The sequence below is a fragment of the Eurosta solidaginis genome, chromosome 5 (assembly GCF_040869045.1).
Source record: "Eurosta solidaginis isolate ZX-2024a chromosome 5, ASM4086904v1, whole genome shotgun sequence".
NCBI classification, from domain to species: Eukaryota; Metazoa; Arthropoda; class Insecta; order Diptera; family Tephritidae; genus Eurosta; species Eurosta solidaginis.
Window position 1 is genome coordinate 1563936 of NC_090323.1, and position 27941 is coordinate 1591876.

Genomic DNA, 27941 nt, shown 5'->3' on the forward strand with positions numbered 1-27941 from the left:
ATGTAGGTTCCTGGGCACTCATCTCAGATCGCTATTTAAAATGAACGAAATCGGACTATAACCACGACCACTTTTTCGATATCGAAAATTTCGAAAAATCCAAAAAGTGCGATAATTCATTACCAAAGACGGATAAAGCGATGAAACTTGGTAGGTGGGTTGACCTTATGACGTAGAATAGAGAATTAGTAAAGTTTTGGACAATGGGCGTGGCACCGCCCACTTTTGAAAGAAGGTAATTTGATAGTTCTGCAAGCCGTAATTTGACAGTCGTTGAAGATAACATGATGCAATTTGGCAGAAACGTTACTACTATTACTATATATGTGCTAAATAAAAATCGGATGAAGAACACGCCCACTTTGAAAAAAAAATTTTTTAAGTCAAATTATAACAAAAAATTTATTATCTTTACAGTATATAAGTAAATTATGTCAACAAAATGGTGCAACAAAATACAAAAATAAAAGAAAATTTCAAAATGGGCGTGGCTCCGCCTTTTTTCATTTAATTTGTCTAGAATACGTTTAATGCCATAAGTCGAACAAAAATTAACCAATCCTTGTGAAATTTGGTAGGAGCATAGATTCTATGACGATAATTGTTTCCTGTGAAAAAGGGCGAAATCGGTTGAAGCCACGCCCAGCTTTTATACACAGTCAACCGTCTGTCTTCTCGGCCCTTAACACGATAACTTGAGCAAAAATCGATATATATTTACTAAACTTAGTCACTCTATCTTGGCACGCCCACTTTTTCGATATCGAAAATTACGAAAGATTAAAAAAAAAATGCCATAATTCGGCAGCGTGTCATTATTCTGCATTACAAAATTCTGGGTGAAAAATTCTGTAAATTGCAAAAAAAATTCTGCTTGAACAAAATTCTGCTTTTTTTAAATTCTGCTTTTTAAAATTCTGCTTTCTAAAATTCTGCTTTTTCAAAATTCTGCGTGTTTAAATTTGGAAGTCAAAATTCCGAAATCATGGCATGGCGTAGCCGGTGTTGGATCGGCTAAGGGTTATTTTAATAAAGTGCGGCCGAAGGCCGCCTACGCAGAAGGGTATACTACGCAGAAGGACATCACCGTGGCCACGGTTATACCACACAGCCGGACTTGGCAGGCGTAGCCCAGGGTTATTTTTTAAATGCGCGGCCGAAGGCCCCCTATGCAGAAAGGTGTTCTACGCAGAATTACTATGCATGGCGCACTTTTTCAAAATATTTACATGACCTCTTTAACATTTTTAACATTATATTTTAATACAGAATTTTGTAATACAGAATTTTGTAATACAGAATTTTGAAAGCAGAATTTTAAAAAGCAGAATTTTGTTTTTAGAATTTTGTACATACAGAATTTCGACACCAACCCCCATAATTCTATACCAAATATGAAAAAAGGGATGAAACATTTTAATTCGATTGGTTTATTGACGCAAAATATAACTTTAGAAAAAACTTTGTAAAATGGGTGTGACACCTCCCATATTAAGTAGAATAAAATGAAAAAGTTCTGCAGGGCGAAATCAAAAGCCCTTGGAATCTTGACAGGAATGCTCTTCATGGTATTACATATATAAATAAATTAGCGGTACCCAACAGATAATGTTCTGGGTCACCTGGTCCACATTTTGGTCGATATCTCGAAAACGCCTTCACATATACAACTAAGGGTCACTCCCTTTTAAAACCCCATTAATACCTTTAATTTGATACCCATATCGTACAAACACATTCTAGAGTCACCCCTGTTCCACCTTTATGGCGATATCTCGAAATGGCGTCGATCTATAGAACTATGGCCCACTCCCTTTTAAAATACTCTTTAATACCTTCCATTTGATAACAATTTCATACAAACACATTCCAGGGTTACCCTAGGTTCATTTTCCTACATGGTGATTTTCCCTTATTTTATCTCCAAAGCTCTCAGCTGAGTATGTAATGTTCGGTTACCCCCGAACTTAGCCTTCCTTAGTTGTTAAATCAAATTTTAAGCTGCAATCGGTATGTAATCGCTTAATCGTTTGATCTTTAAATACTATATCCGTAAAAAAGAGTATAAAGTAGTGGACAGAAAAATAGCAGTGGCAAATTTTATAAAAATTTGTCTATTTAATCCTCCTTTTTTTAATTTCCGTATTTAAAAAAAATTATTTTATGAATTTTGTAATTTAAGCTATGCAAACCAATCCAAAGAACGGTTTCGAAAAACTTCGAAATTTCGGACTTTTTATTTGGAGTTCTCCGATTTTTTTGAAATATGCAGCCCAATAAATTTTAGTCCAACGAGGTGTAAGTTAAAGTTTTCACAACTTTTTGATTGGGCTACAAAACTGCACAAAACTTCAAATAAAAATTGCCTACAATTTTTTCATAAATATCTTTAAGTAGTTACAAATTGATAGTTTTTTTTTTAATATGGAAAAATAAATAACGAAAAATTTAACTGATGTATGTAATTTCATTATTTGAAACTGTTAACGTTTTTTCTTGATTTCCAATTGAAACTGCATTACCAAATTATTTGTTAGAGTTTTGCGTATATCAAACACGTCTTGGATACGGCTTAGTATACAAAAACGTAGTCAAGTTATATTTAAAATTTACACTTTTACAAAACAAAAAAACATAAATACTTTATTCGCACAAACATTTTTAATCAAAATCATGAGAATCCTTTATTGCTTATTGAGAATTGAGTATGAAAGATAAATTGACAATTTAATGGACATGAGAGCAGCGTAAAAGCAAAGAAATGTAGCAATAAAATAATAAAAAAAAAACGCTTAACTTACGCCTGTAAAATTGAATTGGCATACACAAACATTACCCGAAAATCATTACAAAACTTTGTTAGCCCTTCATTTGCTGGCTTTTGTCACGCTCTATAAAAACATTTTATTGTTTTCGTACACAGTTTATAATAAAAAAAAAAAATAAGTCCCTAAACTCATGTATATTTAAGTATCTCATATATATGTATAACTGTAAATATGTATGCATCTAAGGATTACAAATGTCACTCAACATAAGCTGCTGTTACCGGTCTTTTTGTATAAACTAACTTTCTTCTGCATTGTCATTTGCATTTGAGTGTTAAAACGTGATTTTCAATTTTATACTGGCGTTCAACATTGTACACACAACAATGCGACAAAACTAACATTTTATTGAAAAAAAAATCAATAAATTTCCAAATGCAGGTAATATTCTCATGAAACATTTTTGACTGATTTGTAACAAAAGAAAATTAAGGTAAATAAAAGTCAAATTTCAATTTCCCCCACCACTAGTAAATAAATCCTGTCACAGCAATAATGATAGCACGTCCCACGTTAGAAAGTAAAGAACGTTTGCCACAAAAATACGAATAAACGGAACAGAAGATTGACAGATAATTGGACTACCCTTTTTTAGAGTGTAGTTTGCGAATAGTCCAAGCGCTCATATGTAGGAACAACGACGTGAGACAACATTAGCACACGCAGGGTATATAAGCTGTGAAGAAGCAAAGTATATGGGATGCAAGGAGAGATTTGGGAAACCTGAAGTTCCTAATGGAACCATAGATTGGGGGGTGTTATGTTATGGTAAGGTTCAATGTGGTCATATTAAATCGTTCTCGAGATGGTTGGGCTTATACCTTAAGGGTGCTTTTGACCAGAACGTACCGGATCTATATCCGGCAAAGGAGCATCAACATCAATAACACTCCCCAAAATCTTTGGGGATTATATTTAGCGCTACGACATCAACAACAAGCGAGAGCTATTGTTTAGTATCACTAAATTGCGAAATTGTATTGCCATTGTAAGTCATGATTGAAGCTAATTATTTGTAGGGCAGTGAAATGAACCAATACCGGTTCGCAAGAAATAATGAAATTCGCTACAGTATCTTCGAACTTATCGAAAAGTACATCCTGTTCATCTAAGATACTGTGGCGAATTTTAGCATCACTAATCTGTAGTGAATAAAGGCACAACAACAATAAAGCAAGCTGCCACTCTTACACTCGTCTATAAACACATGAATTTAATCCATTTACACACGTACATACTAGGAAACGAAGAGGTATTCCGCGCACACACTTGTGGTTATCAGCCGAAGTAGTGCTCACACATACACACGCATATGGCTATGAGAAACGCATAAACTACAAATATACATGCATATCGCTGGTAACCAAGCAAGAGATTCTAGAAGGCGAAACGTCTAGACTTTAGTAGAAATATGCGAATGAAGCAACGGTGAGTATAAAAGCAGCGCAAGCTGAGTAGTCAGCAATCAGTTTGATTTAAACACGCTATTGGTTGTATTGCATTATTGAAAATTTGAGTTATTTATTCAACAGTTAAGCTATTCGAACGTTAGTGGAAGGTTTAGAATAAGAGGAATTTCCCTAAATTCGTTACAATACGTAATTAAAATTCGAGAAAAAGCCGAAATATAATACGCTAAATATATTTTTGCCTTGCCAAACCTTCTCATAGTACAATGTACATTCTATTTGCGGCTTAAAGAAACTTACCTAAGCTTTCAACATACCCTGCTCCCTCCCTTTTTTCCTGTTTCCCATTCCCAATATCAAATTGAATACACTTACGTGGTTTCAACCAGTTCTAAATCTCCAAAAGCCAGCATATATCGAAAAAATATGCAGCGATAAAATTGTGATAAAAGAGGATGGAAAAGGAAAGATTCAATATTCATTAGATGGTGGCATAAACTTTATTCAACAGAAAGCACATAAAATGCAAAGAAATGCAAATTCATTTAATCCGCATGAACTGGCATATAAAAATCAATCATTAATTTCTATGCGATTCCCAAGCTCATAAAAAGTCTAAGTACGAATAAAACTGTAAAGATGAATGTAAAAGTTTAAAAGGAATATTGAGCAAACAACATCAAAAATGAAAAGTGTGTTTCAGTTTGGCGGAATTAAATCTCACTTGCTACCAAGTCTTGAGCGCAGTGTTTTCGTATATGACCCCGGGTCGTTGAAATGTCTTCTTATTCAACATCACTCTAGAGATCCCGACAGGGATAACCCTCGCTGAGGTCTTTTGATTATTTAGAAAAGTTATGGAAAAATAGGAACAGGAGATGCGCTCTATTCAACCAAAAAAGCAGTGAAATGAGCCAAAAATAATGCTAAATCTGTTTAAGACAATATCGAAAAAGATGGCAAAAATGTTAACTAATATAAGATGAAAAGTAAATTCTGATACATAGACGAGTTTTGTAGAATGCGTCAGACGTATAAAGCTTCAAACAAATAAACTCTCAATCGGGCAGACTATAAAAGGTGGCGTACAAGAAAGCTAGAGCAATTTTGGACCTTTTTTCAGTGTACTTAAGGTCAAGATTAATTAAAGAAAGGCTATCGTACAGAAAAACATTTTTTTTTCGCCAGAGACGAAGTATAATAAAAAAAATTTAATACAGACATTTTTGTACTATTTTTGTACATTTTTGTACTTTACGCCCGATTACTTAGAGTCAGTCAAATTAATTATTGGCAACCTTGATATATTCTTCCGTCCCGGTTGAAAAGTTCAAAGTAAAATCAAGGAGTCTTCAATTCCAAATATCAAAAATGATAATATCTGGCATCCATCACCACAACGGTCTCGTACTTTTTGTTTGCATTTAAAATTTCTTTTGAATTGATAATAATCGATAGAATAAATAAAGAAGATAAACTAAACGACCAGTAAAACGTTCAAGTAAACAAAAAGATAATATGAGGATGGGTTATTAAAATAATTACACTTAAACTGTCACGCACAATATTTGCTCTATATTATTAAATAAAGAACGTGGCACAAAATTAATGTTGTGATTGTTGTTGTAGCCATAAAGACACCAGAAGGTTTTGGGGAGTGTTTTTAATATTGATGGCCCCTTGCCGGATATAGATCCGGTACGTTCTCGTAAAAAAAACCCGACCATCTCAACAATAATTGAATATGACCACATTTTACCTTCTGGACATCCCGCCCATCCTAGTTACATGAGTAACTTGGGGTCGCCAGAGCCTCGGGTGCTCAAGAAACAGCATTCACCACGGGTACGTTTGCTAATTAGAGCTATAAATTGCGCTACACAACCCCATGAATCAATTGTGTATTTGAGTCGACGGGCATACCTGCCGTGGGTATATTTTAAGCCCCTTAACCCGCTGGGGTATTATTAGTTATCCTAATTGACAATCGCAGACTTTTTTTTGGACAAACAAACATTTTGAAACTAAGAATCATGTGCCAAACTAGATGATTGATTTCTACTACTACTATTTCTGCTACATTATTATTAAATTTATTTAACCCTGTTTTCGTTTTCGATCCGTTCTTCAGTTTGCGTAATTATGTTGAACGAGGAAATCAAAACGAATAAAATCTTCGTAATTATGCTAACTATTACAAGACTGCAAAGTAGCAACAGCACGAAAAAAAAACCTTAAAATTTCGCAGAAACGCAAAAGAAGAATAATAGCCAGCAATGGAAGTGAAAATAAAAAAATTAAAACAGGATTCACCGTAAATCATTAAAAATTCAGTTTATACAACCACCAAGCAAATTACGCAAATCCTTAAAAAACAAAGCAAAGCAAAGCACTACAACACAGCAAAAACAAATGCAAAAGCAAAAAGTACCAACAAGTGAAAGGTTGAAATGCAATAAGTGATAATAACATAATAGAATTGGACATAAGCCAGAAAGGAGGTGGAGTAGCCAACTAACACGCAAACTCGTCAAATTGGAGCACAAAAGTTCATTTACATTTGACATGGAAGAAAACGAGAGAAAAAAACACAAATATTGTTTAGCAAAGAAACATGATATGTGTGTGTGTGAGTGTGTCATCTTATAAAGAAATACTTTTTGGTATGAAATGATATATATGAGATCTTAATTTAACAATGACTGTATAGGCAAAAATTCGGCACCCACACACATATTAATATGGGAATGAAGGATTCATTTATAATCAATGAACACAATGAAAAGTGGAGATATCGATACATCAGAGAAGTATTCGGGATTGTGACACACGAATGCTACAGACGAGTATGGGAACAAGCAAGAGGGGAAACTCTTTCATACTGGCAGGATATATAAGCGGAATTTAACCAACGCATGATTATCAAGTTTGATGTTATCATATTGAAATTGTACCAATTTTATTAGAAGTCGACAAACCGAGTAATTTTTATAAATATTTCCGTGTATTGTGTATTTGGCGATTTGGTGTGGCTAATCGATAACAATAAATCGATAAATAATAACATTTAAGACAATATCATACCGAATATTCAGAGCCATTTAATTTGAGAGGTTGATTTGGAGAATGAAGCATAGGTGCTCTCGAAAACGAAAACGAAGTAACTTTTCCTCAAACTGGCGAGATTTTCACTGATAGTGATTTCAGCTGCAAGCAATGTTTGTGCTATATGTAGCGAGTGAGTGTATGGATACCCCATTGGCTCAACTTCCCAGCAAACATAGTTTCTAACGTTAGAGAAATATTGCAATTTTACATTAGAGTTCTAATGTAGTTCTCTAATGCAATTCGAATCGAAAACTAGGTTAGAGAACTAGGTTAGAATTCGACTGTGAAACGATTCGAATACCACTAGAAATGCGATGTTATGATTATTGTCACAGTTATTGATTATTTGCACGACATGCTCAGTCATTCTTAGTGTTATACAAACAAAATAAAAATAGTGGAAATATTACAAGTTGCGAAATAAGTTTTTTATTTATAATAATAAATACTAGTAAGGGAAAATGAATCAAAAAAGGTTAAAAAAGGAAAGCGAGCAGATTATTGTAGTGCTATTTGAATGGCATGAATAACGCTTCCTCATCTGTACCTCAAACCAACGCTGACCTCAATCTTTAGGTACGGTTTTAATTTATTATAATAGAAAAAGCTTTTGAAATATGTTCATTATTAATACATAAGATTATAACCAAATAAACGTATTTGATTTAATGAAACAATGATAATTTCGCTGATTTTAAATAATTGAACTTAGTTGCGCATCACTTAAAAATTCTCATTAGAAACTCATTAGAATTTGACGTTAGAATTCGATTAGAATTCTAACCCTTTTCTCGATATCGAGAACGAAGTCCCCTTTTTGTCGAGAATGCTATAATTCGCGACAGTTTCGCAAATCGTCCTCTAACCTTCTACCTTAGAGAAAAACATTAGAATTCGATTCGTCTTCTAATCGTTTTCTAACCTAAATGTTTGGTGGGTTAATAAAGAAAATTTTATGAACATACACCAAACATAATTCGAAAAATATAAGTAAATAAATTTCACGGGTACTCCAGTAATAACAAGCATCAAATATTTTTAAAATTTCTTAATTTGTTTTATTCAATCAATGCTAAAATTTCCGGCGGAAACTTAAATTTTATTTTTTTTATTTTTTTTTTTTCGTTATTGCCTTTCTCTTTTCAATTCATATCATGACTTTTATTGCATATCACAATGTTTTCCCGTTGAATGAGTTTGAAATAACATGAATATTAACAATTTAATTGTTTTCTTTTTATGGTTTATTTGAAAATTGCACGCTGTCATCGCAATGCGTTGAGTACAACGGAAGTGAAAAGTTGATCGAAAATGACACTTTTCTATTGCTTGAATTCGCTATCGTTTTCTCGATTCAATGCTGATGAAGGCTATCAAAGAAATAGAAATAACTCGTTTGTCTGAGTTCAAAAGTCAATAAACTGTAAAAGGGATAAATAAAGAATTAAAATTAAATTTTAAATTGATGAAAACTTTTAGTAGAGTAATCGATTGTAATTGTGTAAATATTAACACAGTCGATTGCACAATTGAAATAACAAAATATATGTACATTATAGCGGGTAAAATTTTGTTTCCATCAGGAGTATAGCAAAAACGTAATCTACAGATGATTCTAACAAAAATTGCTCAAGACACGATAGATCTAAGTCCGATTTCGAGGTCCCCAGTTTTGCAAAATAGAGATTTTGCCATATGAATGTAGGGTTTGGCAAAAAAAACTTCATTGTTTCTGATAGAATTGTTAGAAAAATATCATATTAGGCTTACTTTATATGTATTTTGCCAACATTTCAGAATCTGTATTAATATCTATAGTGTTTTTGAATTTTGGTAGAGATATCAGGCTTAAATTATGAGAAATTAGCCTAAAATGAACTTTTAAATATTATATTATCGTTTTTAACAAATTTCTGATGGACATTTTATTTTCTTTTTTCGAATTCGTTTTAGTAGAAACACATTTTCAAAAAAAAAAAAAAAAAAAAACCTATATTTTCAAGCACATTTATAATTTTAATGTAATTTAGTTAAAAAATTATTTTTTTTCACTTAGAATTGACCATTTTAACGTATTTTTCAAAATAAAAGTAATGTTATGTTATGATTTTTTTAAATCTTTTTTCTTTCCATTTGTATGATCAGTGATGAAAAATGTTAATATAGTAGTTAAAAGTTCATTTTAGGATAATTTCTCATTATTTAAGCCTGATATCTATACTAAAATTCAAAAACACTATAGATATTAATACAGATTCTGAAATATTGGTAAAATACCTTTACAGTAAGCCCAATATGATATTTTTCCTATAATTCTATCAGAAGCTATGAAGATTTTTTGGCCAAACCCTACATTCAAATGCGAAATATCTATTTTGCAAAAGTGGGGACCTCGAAATCGGACTTAGATCTATGGTGTCTTCAGCAATTTTTCTTGGAATGACCTGCAGATTACGTTTTTGCTATACTGCTGATGAAAAAAAATCCATCCATACAATTTGACCCGCTCTAATGTGCATGTAAAGTTAATGCATATACACGTGAGACGCTGATCGAAATATTCGAAAAAGTTGGTGCAACGATTTGAGTTCAATGTACATAATAAGATACAGGAACAGAAATATTCGAAGCAAATTTAATTTAAGAATAATATTTCCCATTTATTTAAATATTCTATTTTACTTAAGTGTCAGCAAAGTTTCAAAATTAAAAACCATACATTTAGTATTTCCGATTGTGGCTTCCTTGCGGCTAAGTAAGGCATTCAATTTAAATAAGTTTCCGCAATATATTTTGTTTGTTATATACGCATACATACCTATGTATGCGTACACGTACATATGTATGTAAACGATAGTAAAACAAGCAAAATCAGCATTTTGACAAAGGGCGCCTGAAACAATTAAAACTTCACTTAGCCCGCCATAGTGTTTGAAAATTTGAAAATTTGTCGTATACGTGACATTTAATTATATTCAAACTAACCAGTGCACAATGGGGCAAAAGTAATTGAAAGTGGGCAAAATTTAAAATATTATCGTTATAACTTAAAACTTGTTCTCCGCGACTTTTTTTTAGAGTCACTGACTTCTCATCTTTAAAAAATTCAAATTGCGGACTCAGTATGGCAGCAACAAAAAAAAAAATAGTCACACTTTATATAGAAGAAAAGCTAAAACACCCTAGGGAAAAAAAGATAACATAAAATAATGCAAATTTTGAGAGATCTATAACTTGTACGAGGCCACCGTGGTGTGATGGTAGCGTGCTCCGCCTACCACACCGTATGCCCTGGGTTCGCACCCCGGGCAAAGCAACATCAAAATTTTAGAAATAAGGTTTTTCAATTAGAAGACAATTTTTCTCAACGGGGTCGCCCTGCGGCAGTGTTTGGCAAACGCTCCGGGTGTATTTCTGCCATGAAAAGCTCTCAGTGAAAGCTCATCTGCTTTGCAGATGCCGTTCGGAGTCGGCTTAAAACATGTAGGTCCCGTCCGGCCACTTTGTAGGGAAAATCAAGAGGAGCACGACGCAAATTGGAAGAGAAGCTCAGCCTTAGATCTCTTCGGAGGTTATCGCGTCTTACATTTTTATACTCAGTTGAGCAGAGCTCACAGAGTATATTAAGTTTGATTGGATAACGGTTGGTTGTACATATATAAAGGAATCGAGATAGATATAGACTTCCATATATCAAAATAATCAGGATCGAAAAAAAAATTGATTGAGCCATGTCCGTCCGTCCGTCCGTCCGTCCGTCCGTTAACACGATAACTTGAGTAAATTTTGAGGTATCTTGATGAAATTTGGTATGTAGGTTCCTGAGCACTCGTCTCAGATCGCTATTTAAAATGAACGATATCGGACTATAACCACGCCCACTTTTTCGATATCGAAAATTTCGAAAAACCGAAAAAGTGCCATAATTCATTACCAAACACAGATAAAGCGACGAAACTTGGTAGATGAGTTGAATTTATGACGCAGAATAGAAAACTAGTAAAATTTTGGACAATGGGCGTGGCACCGCCCACTTTTAAAAGAAGGTAATTTAGAAGTTTTGCAAGCTGTAATTTGTCAGTCGTTGAAGATATCATGATGAAATTTGGCAGGGACGTTACTCCTATTACTATATGTACGCCTAATAAAAATTAGCAAAATCGGAGAAGGACCACGCCCACTTTTGAAAAAATTTTTTTAAAGTAAAAGTTTAACAAAAAATATAATATCTTCACAGTATATAAGTAAATTATGTCAATATTCAATTCCAGTAATGATATGGTGCAACAAAATACAAAAATAAAAGAAAATTTCAAAATGGGCGTGGCTCCGCCCTTTTTTATTTAATTTGTCTAGGATACTTTTAACGCCATAAGTCGAACAAAAATTAACCAATCCTTTTGAAATTTGGTAGGGGCATAGATTTTATGATGTTAACTGTTTTCTGTGAAAACGGGCGAAATCGGTTGATGCCACGCCCATTTTTTATACACAGTCATTCGTCTGTCCTTCCGCATGGCCGTTAACACGATAACTTGAGCAAAAATCGACATATCTTTAATTAACTTAGTTCACGTACTTACTTGAACTCACTTTATCTTGGTATGAAAAATGAACGAAATCCGACAATGACCACGCCCACTTTTCGATATCGAAAATTACGAAAAATTAAAAAAATGCCATAATTCTATACCAAATATGAAAATATGAAAATATGGTGAGGTAATTGGATTGGTTTATTGACGCGAAATATAACTTTAGAAAAAACTTTATAAAATGGTTGTGACACCTACCATATTAAGTAGAAGAAAATGATAAAGTTCTGCAGGGCGAAATAAAAAACCCTTAAAATCGTGGCAGGTATTACATATATAAATAAATTAGCGGTATCCAACAGATGATATTCTGGGTCACCCTGGTCCACATTTTGGTCGATATCTGGAAAACGCCTTTACATATACAACTACCACCACTCCCTTTTAAAACTCTCATTAATACCTTTAATTTGATACCCATATCGTACAAACACATTCTAGAGTCACCCCTGGTCCACCTTTATGGCGATATCTCGAAAAGGCGAACACCTATAGAACGAAGGCCCACTCCCTTTTAAAAATACTCATTAACACCTTTCATTTGATACCCATATCGTACAAACAAAGTCTAGAGTCACCCCTGGTCCACCTTTATGGCGATATCTCGAAAAGGCGAACACCTATAGAACGAAGGCCCACTCCCTTTTAAAATACTCATTAACACCTTTCGTTTGATACCCATATTGCACAAACGAATTCTAGAGTCACCCCTGGTCCACCTTTATGGCGGTATCTCGAAACGGCGTCCACCTATGTAACTAAAGAACTAAGGATTACTCCCTTTTAAAATACTCATTAACACCTTTCTTTTGATACCCGTATTGTACAAACAAATTCTAGGGTCACCCCTGCTCCACCTTTATCGCGATATCTCGAAACGGCGTCCACCTATGGAACTAAGGATTACTCCCTTTTAAAATACTCATTAACACCTTTCTTTTGGTACCCATATTGTACAAACAAATTCTAGGGTCACCCCTGGTCCACCTTTATGGCGATATCTCGAAAAGGCGACCACCTATACAACAACCACCACTCCCTTTTAAAACCCTCATTAATACCTTTAATTTGATACCCATATCGTACAAACACATTCTAGAGTCACCCCTGGTCCACCTTTATGGCGATATTTCGAAACGGCGTCCACCTATGTAACTAAAGAACTAAGGCCCACTCCCTTTTAAAATACTCATTAACACCATTCGTTTGATACCCATATTGTACAAACAAATTCTAGAGTCAACCCTGATACACCTTTATGGCGGTATCCCTAAATGGCCCACTCCCTCATAAAATACTCTTTAATGTCTTTCATTTGATACACATGTCATACAAACACATTCCACGGTTTCCCTCGGTTCATTTTCCTACATGGTTATTTTCCCTTATGTTGTCACCATAGCTCTCAACTGAGTATGTAATGTTCGGTTACACCCGAACTTAACCTTCCTTACTTGTTTTTTTATAATATCGAAAAGATAAAGAGGAAACAGTTAATTAACGAAATTTGAAGAAAATCATTAAGCAACCGAAATCAGTCATAAGTATCGCTGTGCGTTTAAACAATTACTCAAATTTTTGTTACATAATACATGAATCACATAATTAGTTGATCATTTACTCGAAAAATCAGCTTCTTGATTAATCAAAGCGAAAATGAAATGAGTAATAGTACTTTGAACGAAGTGAATAATTTAAGATTTGTTTTAGTTTTCGCTTAGATAGAAACTAGCCGAGTAAACTTACTAAGTCCTTTACGATCAAGCACATCGGACGTGTAACGACCATTTTAGTTTTCCGTAACTACTAAGCAATTTTTTTGCGATTGGTAGAACTTGATTAGCACTTTGAATTTGCAGGTAATAACACAATTTTTCGCGAACTGCAACCCCTAGCAGTGCCCACTGTGCAGTGGTAAGTTAATATAAGCAATTTGCTTAATAACGTGAAAACACTATGTTTATGCCAAAAATAAAATAGTAATTAGTTCGTAGGAGATTTGTCGGAAATGGCTTGTTAGGCAAAAGCAGCAGAAAAAAATTATTTTACAGAGCGCTAACAACAAGCGCCATTTTATTTAGAGGATATCACGGTTTTGAATTTAACTAGAAAATACAAATTGATTTTATGTCAAAATAACATTTATTTCAAACTTATATTAAATTTTATTCATAAACAATAAAAAAATTTCGCTAGTTCGGTCATCACATTTCATAATTTAAATTGAAAAATTACTACTCGCATTATCGGGCTTCGCTTTATATCTCAACTTTTTATCATAAAGTTCTGTCATTCAATGAACTTCCACATAACTGTCAGCATGACCATAACCATGCCCTTCATAACCGCCATAATGGCCACCATCATGATGATAAACCTGAGGATGATGGGCATGACCGATTTTCTTAACAACAGCATTGAAACCGTTATGATCATCCGCTGTGTACTCAACGACGCGTGTGGTGCCATCAGCTTCCTCGAGAGTGTAAGCGCCTATGCAATTATATAAACGGTATTATGAGTTTATTCAATCTGGGAATTAATATTAGAAATAATTTTACACACCTTTCACATGATCACCATCACGATGTTCCCATTGGCTCTTATGATCGCCGGTGTGTGCGTCCTTAACGCCATAATCGAATGCATATTTGGGATAATGATGTGGCACATGATGTTCATAGTGATGATCGTACAAATCGTGTCCATGTGCAGGATAAGCTACATAACCAAGGTGACCCTCTTCATATGCGTGAATATCGTGATGATGCGCGTCATTGTGTTGCACCACATTAGCATAACTGGAGGCATGTTCGTGAGGGATGTAACTAGCAAAGGCGACCCTAAAGAGCGCAATTGCTAAGACGGTGGTACAAGTAAGGATCTGCATTTTTGTAAGAATTAATTCTATTCTTTTTGTTTCTTATTAGATAGCTATGGCTGTTGAAGTTACTTGGTGAACTGATATCAATCACCTATCCGCATTTTCTATTTATACTCGTACCATACATAGTCTTTATTCGTTGGGTCTTTTCGTCTACCTTTTGAAGTTGCGCGTCAAATTTGTTGTACGAGAACTTATTGTCTTCATTATTTGGTATAAGCTTGTGTGTTTATTACATAGTAGAAAAATATGTTTATATGCACAGTAGACTGACTCAAAAAAAACTTGTTTAGCCTCGCTGTTTCAGTGCGAGTATGACCCACAGTTGAACTTAACTACAGTTTGACCTTGCCATTTTTGATGCTTGGGCTGAATTTTTCAAAGCAATGTTTAGCTGTTGTTTAAGTTAATCTCAATCTAACCCTGCTATAACGGCTGTTTACATTAAATGTTGGCTCTGATCAAAGTTAAAAGGGCCAGAAAAACAGGTATAAACTGTACTTAACTTAACAGCTAAATGACACATTTTGTGTTGTTCATTTTCCGAGATTTTGGATGTATATTGGAACGATTTTTAGTCATGAGTTGTAAAATTTGGTTTGAAAAGAAAGCATTTTCAGCGTTGTCTCATCCTCAGTTTTAATTTTTGCCATTTTTTTCCTATCAGGATAATAGCTTAATGTGATGGCAAAGCAAATTCAACCAAATCGCAGTGCAGAAGAATGTCAAGTCAAAAGAAAATTTTCATTGATTTCGATTACTGACAAATGGTTGTACAAAGGCGTTGTATGGAAAATAATCAAGAAGAAGCAATCAGTTGTTCGGATAACAACACCTGGTGCTGAATTTGCCTTGGAATTGCCACAGCTTTAAAAATACTGGCTGATGTGGAAGCTATTTCGGCCCTGTCAAAATAACTCTTTGGAAAATCATATTCTTTGGCTATTTAAAATTTGCCCACCGCTTTGATGGGAGTGAGAAAGAGGAAGAGGATGAGCGTAAGGTAAAGGTAAAGTAAATTGGCAGTGAGAGGAGAGTGAATGGAAGGGAGAGTAAGAGAAAGAGAGACAGAAAAGATGCAGGAAGGTATGATATGGAGGGATTGTCAATTTTAAAAACTTCCGAACATTCTTTTAAAATTATGTAGCTACATCAAAATTGGAGCGGACAACGATAACGGCGTATGCTAGTCAATTTATGCATTTGCTATTGTTGGAAAATGTCACCTAGAGTTTTGCTTTATTTAATCTAAGTATCCCTTGGTGCAACCTTGAGTTATCATAAGCCAATGTTTTGCACTCGTTCTTTCATCGCTATTTATTCGTTCTCTCTATTCACGTTGACATTTGTCAAAGCTCGAAACATCCATTTTATTATTGAACTTTGATCGTCAAAGAAAGGGTGCAAAACTGCAGTAAGATAATTATAGTCGTTTTTTATGAAATACATTTGTACATAATTAATGAATTCTTTCAGAATAAACCAATCACACAGCTACGATAAAGTGTTGAATGTTTAACGCAAACCCTTTCGCTTAGCCTTAGTCGCAGTCGCGACAGCTATGAAAAATCAAAAGGGTGGAAAAAAGAAACTAAAATTAACATTAAAAGCTAATTTATGAACAGTTCAGTCCTTACACCAAAGTAAATTTTTTAGATCATTTTGGAAATTTTTTTTTCAAACCAGTCTAATGTACATACTAAAGCAATAAATTAACCTACACTCGCCCAATTCTTTACTTTACTAAACGTGAAATAACAATAAAAAAATGAAAGCCCATTTGGTACAAGCCAACACCTGTTGATCGGTGCGTCAAAGGCAATTACTTATTTGTTGCAAGGTCAATTCATAAATTCCGGAATCAAAATAGAGCAATACAAAAATGCTCATATTTAAAGTGACTACAATAGCCAAATACCAGCAAGTTCATATTATGACAGTTAATAACAACAAAAGAATGTTATTCATATTGATTCCAAATGCTTGCATTGCTTTGTGTTGTTGTTGTTGTATTGTATTATTTGTGGTCTTACTGAGTTCCATTCATATACTCAATAATCAAGCGAACAGCAGCAACATTTACCAGTAGTTGTTGTTATGGTCAAACTTTTTTTTTTCTTTTGTTATTTTAGTTCTATTATATTATTAGCTACCTTTAGTGAATTTTCAAATATGTGAATTATGTTTACGGTAGCAAACGTTTTGGTTGATATGACAAAGGCGCGCCGAAAAGAGACTGAGAAACAATTTAAATATCATTTATCAATTAAAAAATATATCCAAACTAGCGTTTTTCAATCAATATCTACAAATATGGAGTTAGTCATGGTGTTAAGAAAAATGTTTCAAAGCAATTAGAGCATTTCCTTAGAAATAAATTTGTGCACAAGCAGGTGATTGTTAACGGCATATTTAATACCTTTAATATATGTATTTCCTTAATTAGTTACTAAATAGAAGACCAAAATTAGAAGGTACTAAATATGTAATTAGCATTTCCCATAGCTGTGAGCTATAAATAGCAACTGCAGATAGTTGTTCGGTATTAGTTTACCATTAAGCTTCAATCGTAATAGTTGTTATATATTTTATAATAATCATGCAAATATATTCGTGTTTCTTTGTTGCGCTCTTCGCAGTTACATACGCTGGCTATATTCCTTATGATCACGCCTCCAGTTATGCTAATGTGTTGCAACATATTGACGCGCATCATCACGATATTCACGCATATGATGAGGGTCACCTTGGTTATGTAGCTTATCCTGCACCTGGACACGATCTGTACGATCATCACTATGAACATCATGAGCCACATCATTATCCCAAATATGCATTCGATTATGGCGTTAAGGACGCACACACCGGCGATCATAAGAGCCAATGGGAACATCGTGATGGTGATCATGTGAAAGGTGTGTAAAATTATTTATAATACCACATTCCCAGTTTGAATAAACTCATAATACCGTTTGTCTAATTCCACAGGCGCTTACACTCTCGAGGAAGCTGATGGCACCACACGCGTCGTTGAATACACAGCGGATGATCATAACGGTTTCAATGCTGTTGTTAAGAAAATCGGTCATGCCCTTCACCCACAGGTGTATCATCATGACGCTGGTTTTGCTGGCGGATATGATCATGGTTATGGTTATTAAATAAGAAACTTCTAAAATTGAATTTGAAATTTGAAAAGAATTGAAATATGACAAAAAGTATTTCCAAAGACAAAGTTTTTACTGTTTGGCCAAAGAATTCTGAAAATAAAAGTTTATTAATAACTAATACATACATACTTAGGCTGGGTGCGAGTTGACCTAAATTTTAGGTACCTAAACTAATATTGCACTGTAAATTTCCAGCACTGCAACAATTTAGGAAAAAACCAGTCAAAATTGTGCGAGTTGATTTGAAAATCTAAATTGTTTTTTTTCTGCTAAGAAAATAATAATACGGTAAATATGGTATTTTTGATGCGTTTTCACGCTTAAAAAGAACAGAGGTCAATTAGGGTCTTCGGTAAGTACCTATCCCAAGATAGCAGTTCAAGGAAATGCAGTGGCTCCGGCTTTTTTCGGACACATTGGAGCACGTGCACAATGACCTTTTTCACAATCTCGAATACAATACTGTGATGTTGGTACGCCTCCAATAACTTCTTTAGGCCAATTAGTGCACTTGGCTGCCAAATATGTTCAGATTGCGGTCCATATTTGAGAAGGATCCCATTCTTGTGTCGCCAAAATCAGCTTGAACAAAAGTGAGCTCACCGTCACGTACAATCGATCGGACCTTAATCGCAGCAAGGATCACCGCTCTATGATCTATAAAATATTGAAGAATACATATTTTTATTTTTGAAATTTGACATTTGAATTTAGGTTGAAAATCATGCTCATAAAAATTCTAAATTTTTATTTGGCACTGCCTTACCGACAGTTTCCAGTGATTTAGGTTTTTTCTCTATATAGGTAGAAATTTAGGTCAACTCGCACACAGCCTTAGTTGCGTTAAAACAATGGTTTGCTAAGAACTTTAGGGGGTTGGCTGAGAACTTGGTATCGATAACTGACCAGAAGTGTCTCAGTGGTTGCTTAGATGGCCGATAAGTTCCTGCAATCATCCTAAATGTGCCTAGCAAAGTAAGCACACGCAATGCAAAACGCAGCATACGAAATCTCCCGTGATATAATAAAATCATATTATTTGTACTTTTCGCGCTTTGAATTGCTAAGCATTTTCGGAATCTTGATGAAAACATACATGAAGACCCTTAGTTTGTTTTTTAACTTAAACGAAAAATGAAATAACCTAACTTAAAATGTATGAAAACGTAAAAATTGGTGCACGACAAACCATATAACTTCTCTTTGTCCTAACTATGCCATTCATTCTACATTTTTGGCCAAAAAATTACCACAGAGCAGCTCAAAAATATTCCAAGAAGCCCCAACAAAAGTATCGTTTTCAAATCAGTGAAGGACTCTGAAATTTTTTCGGTTTAAAATATCTGAAATTACGTATTTTAAACACGTTTATATTATCTTCATTTGTTTGTAAGAAAAATTTTGACGTATTCGCCCCGGTACCCGTATTTTCCGGGGGTACAGACATATTTGCGTGCAATTGGTTCATATTTAATAAAAAAAGGCGTACTTAGTCAGTGTGCGAGTTGATCTAAATGTCTACCTAAATAGAGAAAAAACCTAAATCACTGGACACTGTCGGTAAGGCAGTGGCAGTGCAAAATAAAAATTAGAACTTTTATGAGCATACTTTTCAAACTAAATTCAAGTGTCAAATTTCAAAAAAAAAAAAAAAAAAAAATATAAATTTTTCAATATTGTATATGCAAATAAATGGCTAATGTCCATTCAATTTAAGTAAATTAGAGATCATAGAGCGGTGATCCCTGCTGCGATTAAGGTCCGATCGATTGTACGTGATGGTGAGCTCAATTTTGTTCAAGCTGATGTTGGCGACGCAAGAATTGGATCCTTCTCAAATATGGACCGCAATCTGAACATATTTGGCAGCCAAGTGCACTAATTGGCCTAAAGAAGTTATTCGAGGTATACCAACATCTCAGTATTGAATTGAAGGTCATTGTGCACGTGCTCCACTATGTCCGAAAAAAAGGCCTTATAAAACGGAGCCACTGCATTTTCTTGAACTGCTATCTTGGGATAGGTACGTACCGCGGACCCTAATTGACCTCTGTTCTTTTTAAGCGTGAAAACGCATAAAAATTACAAAATTTTCCGTATTGTTATTATTTTCTTAGCAGAAATAAACAATTTAGGTTTTCAAATCAACTTGCACAGTTTTGACAGTTTTTCCTAAATTATTGCAGTACTGGAAAGTGCCAGTGGAATATTAGTTTAGGTACCTAAAATTTAGGCGAACTCGCACACAGCCTTAATTCTCGAAAAGGGGAAAATAAAACATTTTCTTAGTAGCCCTTCCATGATTCTAGAGTTCCTAAAATGAGAAAAAAAGTTCTTCAAAATGTTTCTGAACTCAAAATCTCAAGCATTCATATTTCACACTGCCTCTATCCACTCAGCCATATGAATGCCCTACTCCAAGTTTTGTAAATGGTCTCTAAGTATTGCTTTTTTATTGATTTTCCTTGTTATACCCACTTTGATACACATGTGCTATATGTTTTTATACAAATTGTGGGGAATATTTACAGGCGCCCTTCAGTACATAGAGGCATAGGAGCATTCTGTGGTGCATTTGTACAAGAGAAATACCAATATAGTGCCAAAAAACTCTATTACCTTCACCGCGGGTACAGCAAAAAAGTAGTCACCGACTCACTCTCTATAGTCGTTCATTACCAAAATGTTCGTGGTTTACGATCTAAATTAAATACCTTTTTTCTTAACAGTTTCGCTTTTACAGCGCAGGTTGTTGCTTTCACCGAGACCTGGTTAAAACCTGACAATTTTAACGCTGAGCTTTTTTCAAGTAACTACGTCGTTTACCGGCGTGATCGTATATCTAGAGCAGGCGGTGTTCTTATTGCTGTGGACTCAAGTCTTTCATCCGAGTTGCTGTTGTCGGACAACGCATTTGATATTGAGTTTATAGCAGTAAAGATTTCAATGCGATGTTTTAACTTATATATTTGTTGCTCATATATTCCGCCCCGGTCGGATATGTATGTTTACAATTGCCATAATTTAGCTATTCGAAACTTGTACTCTCAGTTGCGAGACAAAGATCGCTTAGTCGTTCTTGGTGATTTCAACTTACCCTCGGTAAATTGGATTAGCTTGAGCGACTCAAACACTTTGACTCCCACCTGTCAGCATGATTTCGTTAAGACTATTTTAGATACATCTCTCGTACAGATCAACAATGTTTTAAATTGTAAAAACAAGATTTTTGACCTGGTATTTGTGGATGAATCAGTGGGTATTGCTCTCAATCGTATTTCTCCTTTATCTTTTCCAGAAGATCCCTTACATCCTACGCTTGAAATAGAAATTGATATTATTCAGCCTCCTATGGAGCTGTGCTTTACAAAATTAAAATCTCGATCCCGCTCAAGATGTTTTTATAAGGCGGACTTCATAAAACTCAACGAATTGATTGCTACTCATGACTGGTCAGATCTTTATTCGAGTAAGGACGTCAACTCAGCGACTTCATTATTTTACGGTATTCTTGATGGCTTCTTTAAAAGCTGTGTCCCCCTTCGATGTGTTAGTGCTGGAACAAGTAAACCACCTTGGTTCACAAGACAACTTATTAGACTCAATAATGTTAAATCTAGGCTTTATAAACGTTTCAAGAGATCAGGATCGTCTGCCGATTTTTCTAAATATTCGGTTGCTCGTTGCAACTTTCATTGTCTAAACCAACAATGTTATAAATTGTACTTAAGCAGTTGTAAATTTCAATTTTTCAACAATCCGAAAAGATTTTTCAGTTTTGTTAATTCCAAGAGGAAAACATCTGGTTTTCCAGCTACTTTTTCTTTTGGTTGCAAGAATGCTAGTTCTGATAATGATATTGCGGAATTATTTGCAGTATTCTTCAGGTCGACCTACTCATCTAAACGTTTTCAACCCGGTCAACACTCCTACAACTTGGAAAGTTTTAATTGCATTCCTAATCCAGTAATTGATAAGAATACTGTTCTTCAGAGCCTTCTCGGTTTGAAATCGATTTTTTCTCCGGGTCCAGATGGCGTTCCTAGTTGTGTACTCAAATACTGTGCAGTTAACTTATCTGAGCCGATACATAAATTATTCCAATTATCTGTGGAATCTGCCACTTTTCCATTGATTTGGAAGAAATAATTTATTATACCTTTACACAAAAAAGGTAGTAGGTCTAGTATCGAGAACTATAGAGGTATAGCTAAGCTTTCAGCTATTCCCAAAACATTTGAGCGAATAATTACATGTCAACTTCAACACATGTGTAGCTCCATATTATCGCCCTGCCAGCATGGGTTTGTGCCGCGTAGATCAACTACTACCAACTTGCTAGAGTTTACTTCTTTTGTAATGGATGGATTTTTAAACAATAGGCAAACGGATGTGATCTATACCGACTTCAGTAAAGCGTTTGACTCTGTCAATCATGAGCTTTTAGTTTACAAACTTGATTTACTTGGATTTCCAAAGCATTTGCTTGCATGGCTCGAAAGCTATCTCGCGAATCGGACTCAACAAGTTTTGTTTAAAAACAGCTTTTCTAGGTTGTTTGATGTAACGTCTGGTGTGCCTCAGGGTAGTCATTTGGGTCCGTTACTTTTTACCTTGTTTATAAATGACTTACCACAAACTCTCATACATTCCCGAACTCTTATGTATGCAGATGATGTTAAACTTTGTTACTCATACTTGCCTTCGGAGTCTTCCCTAGTGGAGTTTCTTCAGGCAGACTTGGACTCATTTCAATGTTGGTGTACTGCAAATTTACTAGTTTTGAATTGCTCGAAGTGTAAACTAATGACATTTCACCGAGTGAAGCCAAGTTTGACATCGTATACGTTAAACAGCACGCCTTTGGAGCGTATATCTGTCGTAAGTGATCTAGGCGTTCTTTTTGATCCTAAACTGACTTTTAATACGCATATCTCATCAATGGTAAGCAAAGCAACGGGTATACTCGGTTTTGTGAAGCGATGGGCTAAGGAGTTTAATGATCCGTATCTGACTAAGACCCTCTACACATCGTTGGTACGACCAATCTTAGAGTATTGTTCGTGTGTCTGGTGCCCAGGGTATCAAAACTTTATAAAGCGTATTGAGTCAGTATAGAAGCAATTCATTATATTTGCACTACGTGGTCTTAACTGGGATTCTAGTGTGCATTTGCCACCATATAGAAATAGGCTTCTCCTTATAAATCTGCCAACTTTAGAAAATCGAAGAACTTTACTCGGGGTAATGTTCATTCACAAGCTCATTATGGGCGAGATCGACTCATCTGATCTTGTTAGTCGACTAAATTTTGCTGTTCCTGGTAGAACGTCCAGGCACTTTGTGCCTTTTTATTTACCACTTTGCCGGCAAAATTTTGCCAAAAATAATCCACTGCGAAGTTGGTGTTCGCACTACAACAACTTGTATAACTGCATCAGTTTTGAATGTTCGTTTTCCGAGTTGCATAATTCAATACTGTCACGTCTGGCCTGATATTTTGTACTTTCTTTCCTATGTATGGTTGAATTTAAATATTTTTAATTATAACATTAATTTTATGTTTTATGTTGTGTCTGTGTCGACTTTAATCCAAATAAATTAAATTAAATTAAATTAAATATATATGTCTTTACATTAGTATGAAGTTTGAATGTTGGAGACTTCGAGTTCAAAACTCAGCTGCCGAAAAGCTAGCTGATGAAGAAGTGAAATTCAGAAATATATCCTTGCAACCATCGCCGTGTGCAAATTTTTTAATTTTAATTATAATGGAAAATGTAAGAACAGGAGAAAATAAAAATAAAATAAAAAAATTTTAAGCACTTCTTTTATATAAATGGACAAAAATCAGCGAAAAATGTCTCGTTATATAAAGACATATTCTAGCTAAACTTTGATTTTTAAATTTTGACATAGAAATTGCAAAACTATTTATGAGAAGTAAAAATATAAAGGTGGAGGGAGCGCAATTGATTGGCTAATAATATCTCCTTTCCTACCAAATTTCCAATCCAAGTAATGTGGGCTCCACTTTTATATTTTTACTTCTCATAAATATTTTTGCAATTTCTATGTCAAAATTTAAAAATCAAAATTTAAAAAAATATTTCTTTATATAAAGAAACATTTTTCGCTGATTTTTGTCCATTTATATAAAGGAAGTGCAGGCATATGAAAATTTAAATATACATTTATATATACATATTTTGAATTGATCTTATCAAATATTGCAAATTAAAGTTGTAAAAATCGAAAAACAAAAAATGGTCTGTTGAAGGACCCCATCCAATCCAAGAAAAAAATGAAAACTTAGATTTGAAACAAAAAATGCAAATTAATAATATTTAAAAATATTTTTATTCATATCGAAATTGAAAAAGTCATACAAAACTAAAAAAAACCCAAAAAAAACAATAAACGAGCTCAAAGTTCAAGCACAAATTTGCGCTTTTCCTTTTAGCACGTAAACAATATTTACATAACCATTGGATGTCATATTTAGTTGCATTTACCTGCAATTTACTGGTTGGTGGCGAGACGACTAAGCAAATCTTCATTGTAGCGCGCAAAAACTCTTCGCGCTTTGCATTTAAATCATGCGGAATGCCAATGGGTGATGTTACGGCTGATTGCTTTAACGGTGTACGCTTGCCTCTGCTGCCTAATTTTGCTTTCGATGCTTGCTGTTTCGTTGTAGTTGTAGTGACAATAGCGTTACTACAATTGGAATCACTTGCGATTGGGAGGAAGGGATTTAGACTCTTTATAAAGCTGCTGCCGGAAGTCGAAGCGCATGATGGGGATTTGTGAATAGTTGGTGCATCTGTAACAGATTGCTGATGTTGTTGTTGTTGTTTGTGTGATGGCTGTTGATGTAAAAGATGTCGAGTTGGTGAATTTAAGATGAAAAGTTTTCGACGCTGTCGTCCCGGTGTCGACGATGAACTGGATGCGGGACTGGAAGAGTGCGGTGCAGGTGAGCAGCTACTAGCTGTTGTTGCTGCTGGAATTGCACTGTCACTATGTGTAGACTCTTGGGAACCAGCACGACTATAGGCTGGTGTTGGTAGTTGAGCGGAGTGTGTACCACCACCACCACCAACACTATGCCCCACAGCGCTTGCATCGCCAATTTGATTATCTTCTTCGTGCGAGCTTTGGTAGCTACGCGCTATGATTTCGGGTAAAAATGGATTATTCGGTGATGTTAGCGTATACTGATAATAAGGGCCAGCGGCTTCGCTGGAATCGGCGTGTTTTAAAATTGGTCGGGAGCTAGAGGATGTGTTGTCTTGCGTTGGTGGGGCAGCTGTAAAACTACCATCAGCATCGTTGGATTCTTCTGGAAAACTGCCCACATAGAAGTCGGCTGGCACATGACTACCACTGCCGCTAGTCGTTGTGAAGCCTAGATTTTCCCATTCACCGGAGGAAGAGTATTGTGATGAAGCTGTAAAACCTTCGTTGGAATGCGCATGGAAGCTTCTTGTGCTTTCATTGCTCGATTTGAAAAGAAAATTCTGCAAGCGCGTAAGCTTGGTGGAGCTACTTTCACTGGTAATGCTGCAACTGCGGCTCGCCTGCTGGTGTTGCGTATCACTTTTACTGCTACTTTGCGCTTTTAGTTTCGCGTGTTGTTGTTGTCTTGTGTTTCGTTCATTAAAATTTCTATTATCTGCTGCACTGTCCTTTACGACATTCGTGCCACAATCAGCTATTCCAGTGGTTCCATTTGCGCCTGCTCCACCACTGCTGCTATTCGTGCTCACTTCGCCACCCATTGATGAATTAGACTGGTGCCACGCCCAATAGCTTATACTCGATTGTGACGATGTGCGTTCGCCGATATCACCAAAGTTACTCTCCAAAGATGTACTAGAATTCGTTGTGCCAACACTGCTTAAATGATGATAGCCGTACTCGGGCGGCGTGTCTACATCGGGACTGTCCAGGAGTAGCGCAGGGTTGATATGTCCACCACTGGTCGTGCTATAAACACTGCTCCTGCTGCCACTGCTCACGCCACCTAATACACCGCCGCCTGGTAATTGACTAAAGGAAAATATCGATTGAGAGTTGCGTTGAAGTGTTGGTTGCGAGCGCAGACCAAAAGGTCCGAAACTAAAATGATTTTGGCTATTATTCGCTTCGGGTGAATACGCTTGTTTGGTGTGGTTAGCGCTCTGACTGCCGTCGTTAGCGCCCTCAAAACTTGGCTCGCGTCTTTTAATTTCTAGGGATTTGTGTTCACCGCGTCGAAAGGAACGTCGCAACTTTTCTGCAAATTTTCCGCGCGTCTCTTTGCTTGTCTTGGTCCCCTTGCTCTTTATCGAAGTTGGCCGTGTGTTTGCAGTATTCGTTGGTGTTGTGCAAATATTGTCTTCGCCTTTGTTTTTGTTCACTTTATCAAACTTTTCTTCAACATTTTCCCTTTGGATATTTTCCAGTAATTTTTCCTGCATTTGGGTTGACGTTTTTGCCTCTTGGGATGGTGTGCTTTTATGTTTTGTTTGAATTGTTTTTGACGTTGTTGTTGCTTCGATTGCAACTATTGCTTTCTCTAGATCACTTTGTTGTTGCTTAAAATGTTTAACTGCTATTGCTGAGGTGGCGGTTAGTGGTCGTATTAGAAAACCTCCGCCCATTACGTCTGCGCTGCCGTCTTTTAGGCGTTGAACAGCATTAACAGTGGTCGACGCTGTCGATTGTTGTGCGGTAGCTGTTGCATTTGTTGTTGCGTATCCTGTTTCTTTAGAATTGGCACCTGTAGCGGCTGTTGTTATTGTTGTTGCTTTTGCTATTATGTTCGCTTGTTGCACTTTTAATGCTGCCGAGAATGTGTTGCCCAAACTTTGCGTTGTACGAACTAATTTATTTCGCTTTGATTGTTGTTGTTGTTGTGGTAGTGATTGCACGTTTATTTCCTGTTGTTCGTGTTGCTCTTGTCGTTGTGGTTGTGGTTGATGCTGGGGTTGCGGATGTTGATTTTTGTTTCTATCAAGTTCTTTGCCAACAATCTCTTTTGTTGTTGTTATATTGTCCATCTGAGTAGAGTAAGTTTAAAAAATATTTTTTTTTCGCCTTTCGTCGTATTTCGTTTTCTTTAGTCGAACATTATCTATTCAATATTTGATCTCGAGTTAGTTAAAATAATTAGTTTTAAATTACTTTTCAAGCCTCGTTGACTTTTTAAATTATGTCGCGTTTATTTGTAAAAATTATTAAAATTATTATGTTTTTTGCTTTCAATTTAAATATGTATTCTTTTTTAACACTCTGCTAAGTATGACAGCATTAAAAAGCGTTTTGTCTAAACATCAATTATCTTAAAATTTACTTCATTAATCTAATCAAAATGTAAAGAAGCGTTTTAAGTTTTCCCCTAAAATATTTTGATTCAAGTAGAATTGAATTTGTATTTTAATTCTAAATTTAATTTTTTTTTGCAATTATTTAACAGCTATGTATTTAGCTTATTGTTTTGATAAGACTGTAACACTGAAAGGCTTTTTGTTTATACTAAATTGCTTTTGAAAAATGTGTTCTTTTTAAATTCAGAGCTTTCATTCCAGCGAACTAAGTAAACTTCAAAGCTTTCTTCGTTTCATTTAGCTGAAAGAATAAAAATTGAAATTTCATTAGAATGTTTATAAAGGTAAGATACCCATAAATAAGCCACACGACGACTAATCAAATATTAAAAAAATCCTTTTCAGTAAGTTCCAATATGATTTTCTTTCTATATTGTCTGAAATAAAAACATTTAAGTTAGCTTAATCATTAGCTTTATAATAAATTATTGTTTAACTATGTTTGACAAAAATAAATCCAGCATTATCAGTGATTTGCAACAGATGGCGCAACGCTGATTAAATATAGTTGGTAAGAAGGAATAGAAGTAGCAACTTATCAGTCAAACAAACCACCGCTGTATAGCTAAATGG

The 27941-nt window shown here is 35.1% G+C and overlaps 4 protein-coding genes across 10 annotated transcripts in view; 1 reads left to right on the forward strand and 3 right to left on the reverse strand.

The window, feature by feature from the left end:
- LOC137252059 (uncharacterized) overlaps positions 1-27941 on the reverse strand; it is a 242864-nt gene that overhangs the window by 20888 nt on the left and 194035 nt on the right. The window lies entirely within an intron of this gene.
- Positions 14070-14841, reverse strand: LOC137252069 (adult-specific cuticular protein ACP-20-like). Its single transcript, XM_067787265.1, has 2 exons — positions 14506-14841; positions 14070-14433 (listed from the first exon to the last, which is right to left on the reverse strand). Exons 1-2 carry the CDS (start codon positions 14828-14830, stop codon positions 14234-14236), a joined length of 525 nt encoding a protein of 174 aa, XP_067643366.1. The 5' UTR covers positions 14831-14841; the 3' UTR covers positions 14070-14233.
- On the forward strand, positions 17392-18096 carry LOC137252072 (adult-specific cuticular protein ACP-20-like). The gene is made up of 2 exons (XM_067787268.1): positions 17392-17739; positions 17813-18096. The coding sequence occupies exons 1-2, from the start codon at positions 17424-17426 to the stop codon at positions 17983-17985; spliced, it is 489 nt and encodes a 162-aa protein (XP_067643369.1). The 5' UTR covers positions 17392-17423; the 3' UTR covers positions 17986-18096.
- On the reverse strand, positions 20126-27172 carry LOC137252673 (serine-rich adhesin for platelets-like). Its single transcript, XM_067788721.1, has 2 exons — positions 24510-27172; positions 20126-20182 (listed from the first exon to the last, which is right to left on the reverse strand). The coding sequence occupies exons 1-2, from the start codon at positions 27039-27041 to the stop codon at positions 20126-20128; spliced, it is 2589 nt and encodes an 862-aa protein (XP_067644822.1). The 5' UTR covers positions 27042-27172.

Bases quoted from the DNA above. Each gene is read 5' to 3' on its own strand.
- LOC137252069 (XM_067787265.1), bottom strand. From the start codon at position 14,830: ATGCAGATCCTTACTTGTACCACCGTCTTAGCAATTGCGCTCTTTAGG. The intron at 14,434-14,505 runs GTGTGTAAAATT...ATAATTGCATAG, and splicing joins TGATGGTGATCATGTGAAAG to GCGCTTACACTCTCGAGGAA.
- LOC137252072 (XM_067787268.1), top strand. From the start codon at position 17,424: ATGCAAATATATTCGTGTTTCTTTGTTGCGCTCTTCGCAGTTACATAC. The intron at 17,740-17,812 runs GTGTGTAAAATT...CTAATTCCACAG, and splicing joins TGATGGTGATCATGTGAAAG to GCGCTTACACTCTCGAGGAA.
- LOC137252673 (XM_067788721.1), bottom strand. From the start codon at position 27,041: ATGGACAATATAACAACAACAAAAGAGATTGTTGGCAAAGAACTTGAT. The intron at 20,183-24,509 runs GTAAATGCAACT...GGCACTTTCCAG, and splicing joins CACCAACCAGTAAATTGCAG to TACTGCAATAATTTAGGAAA.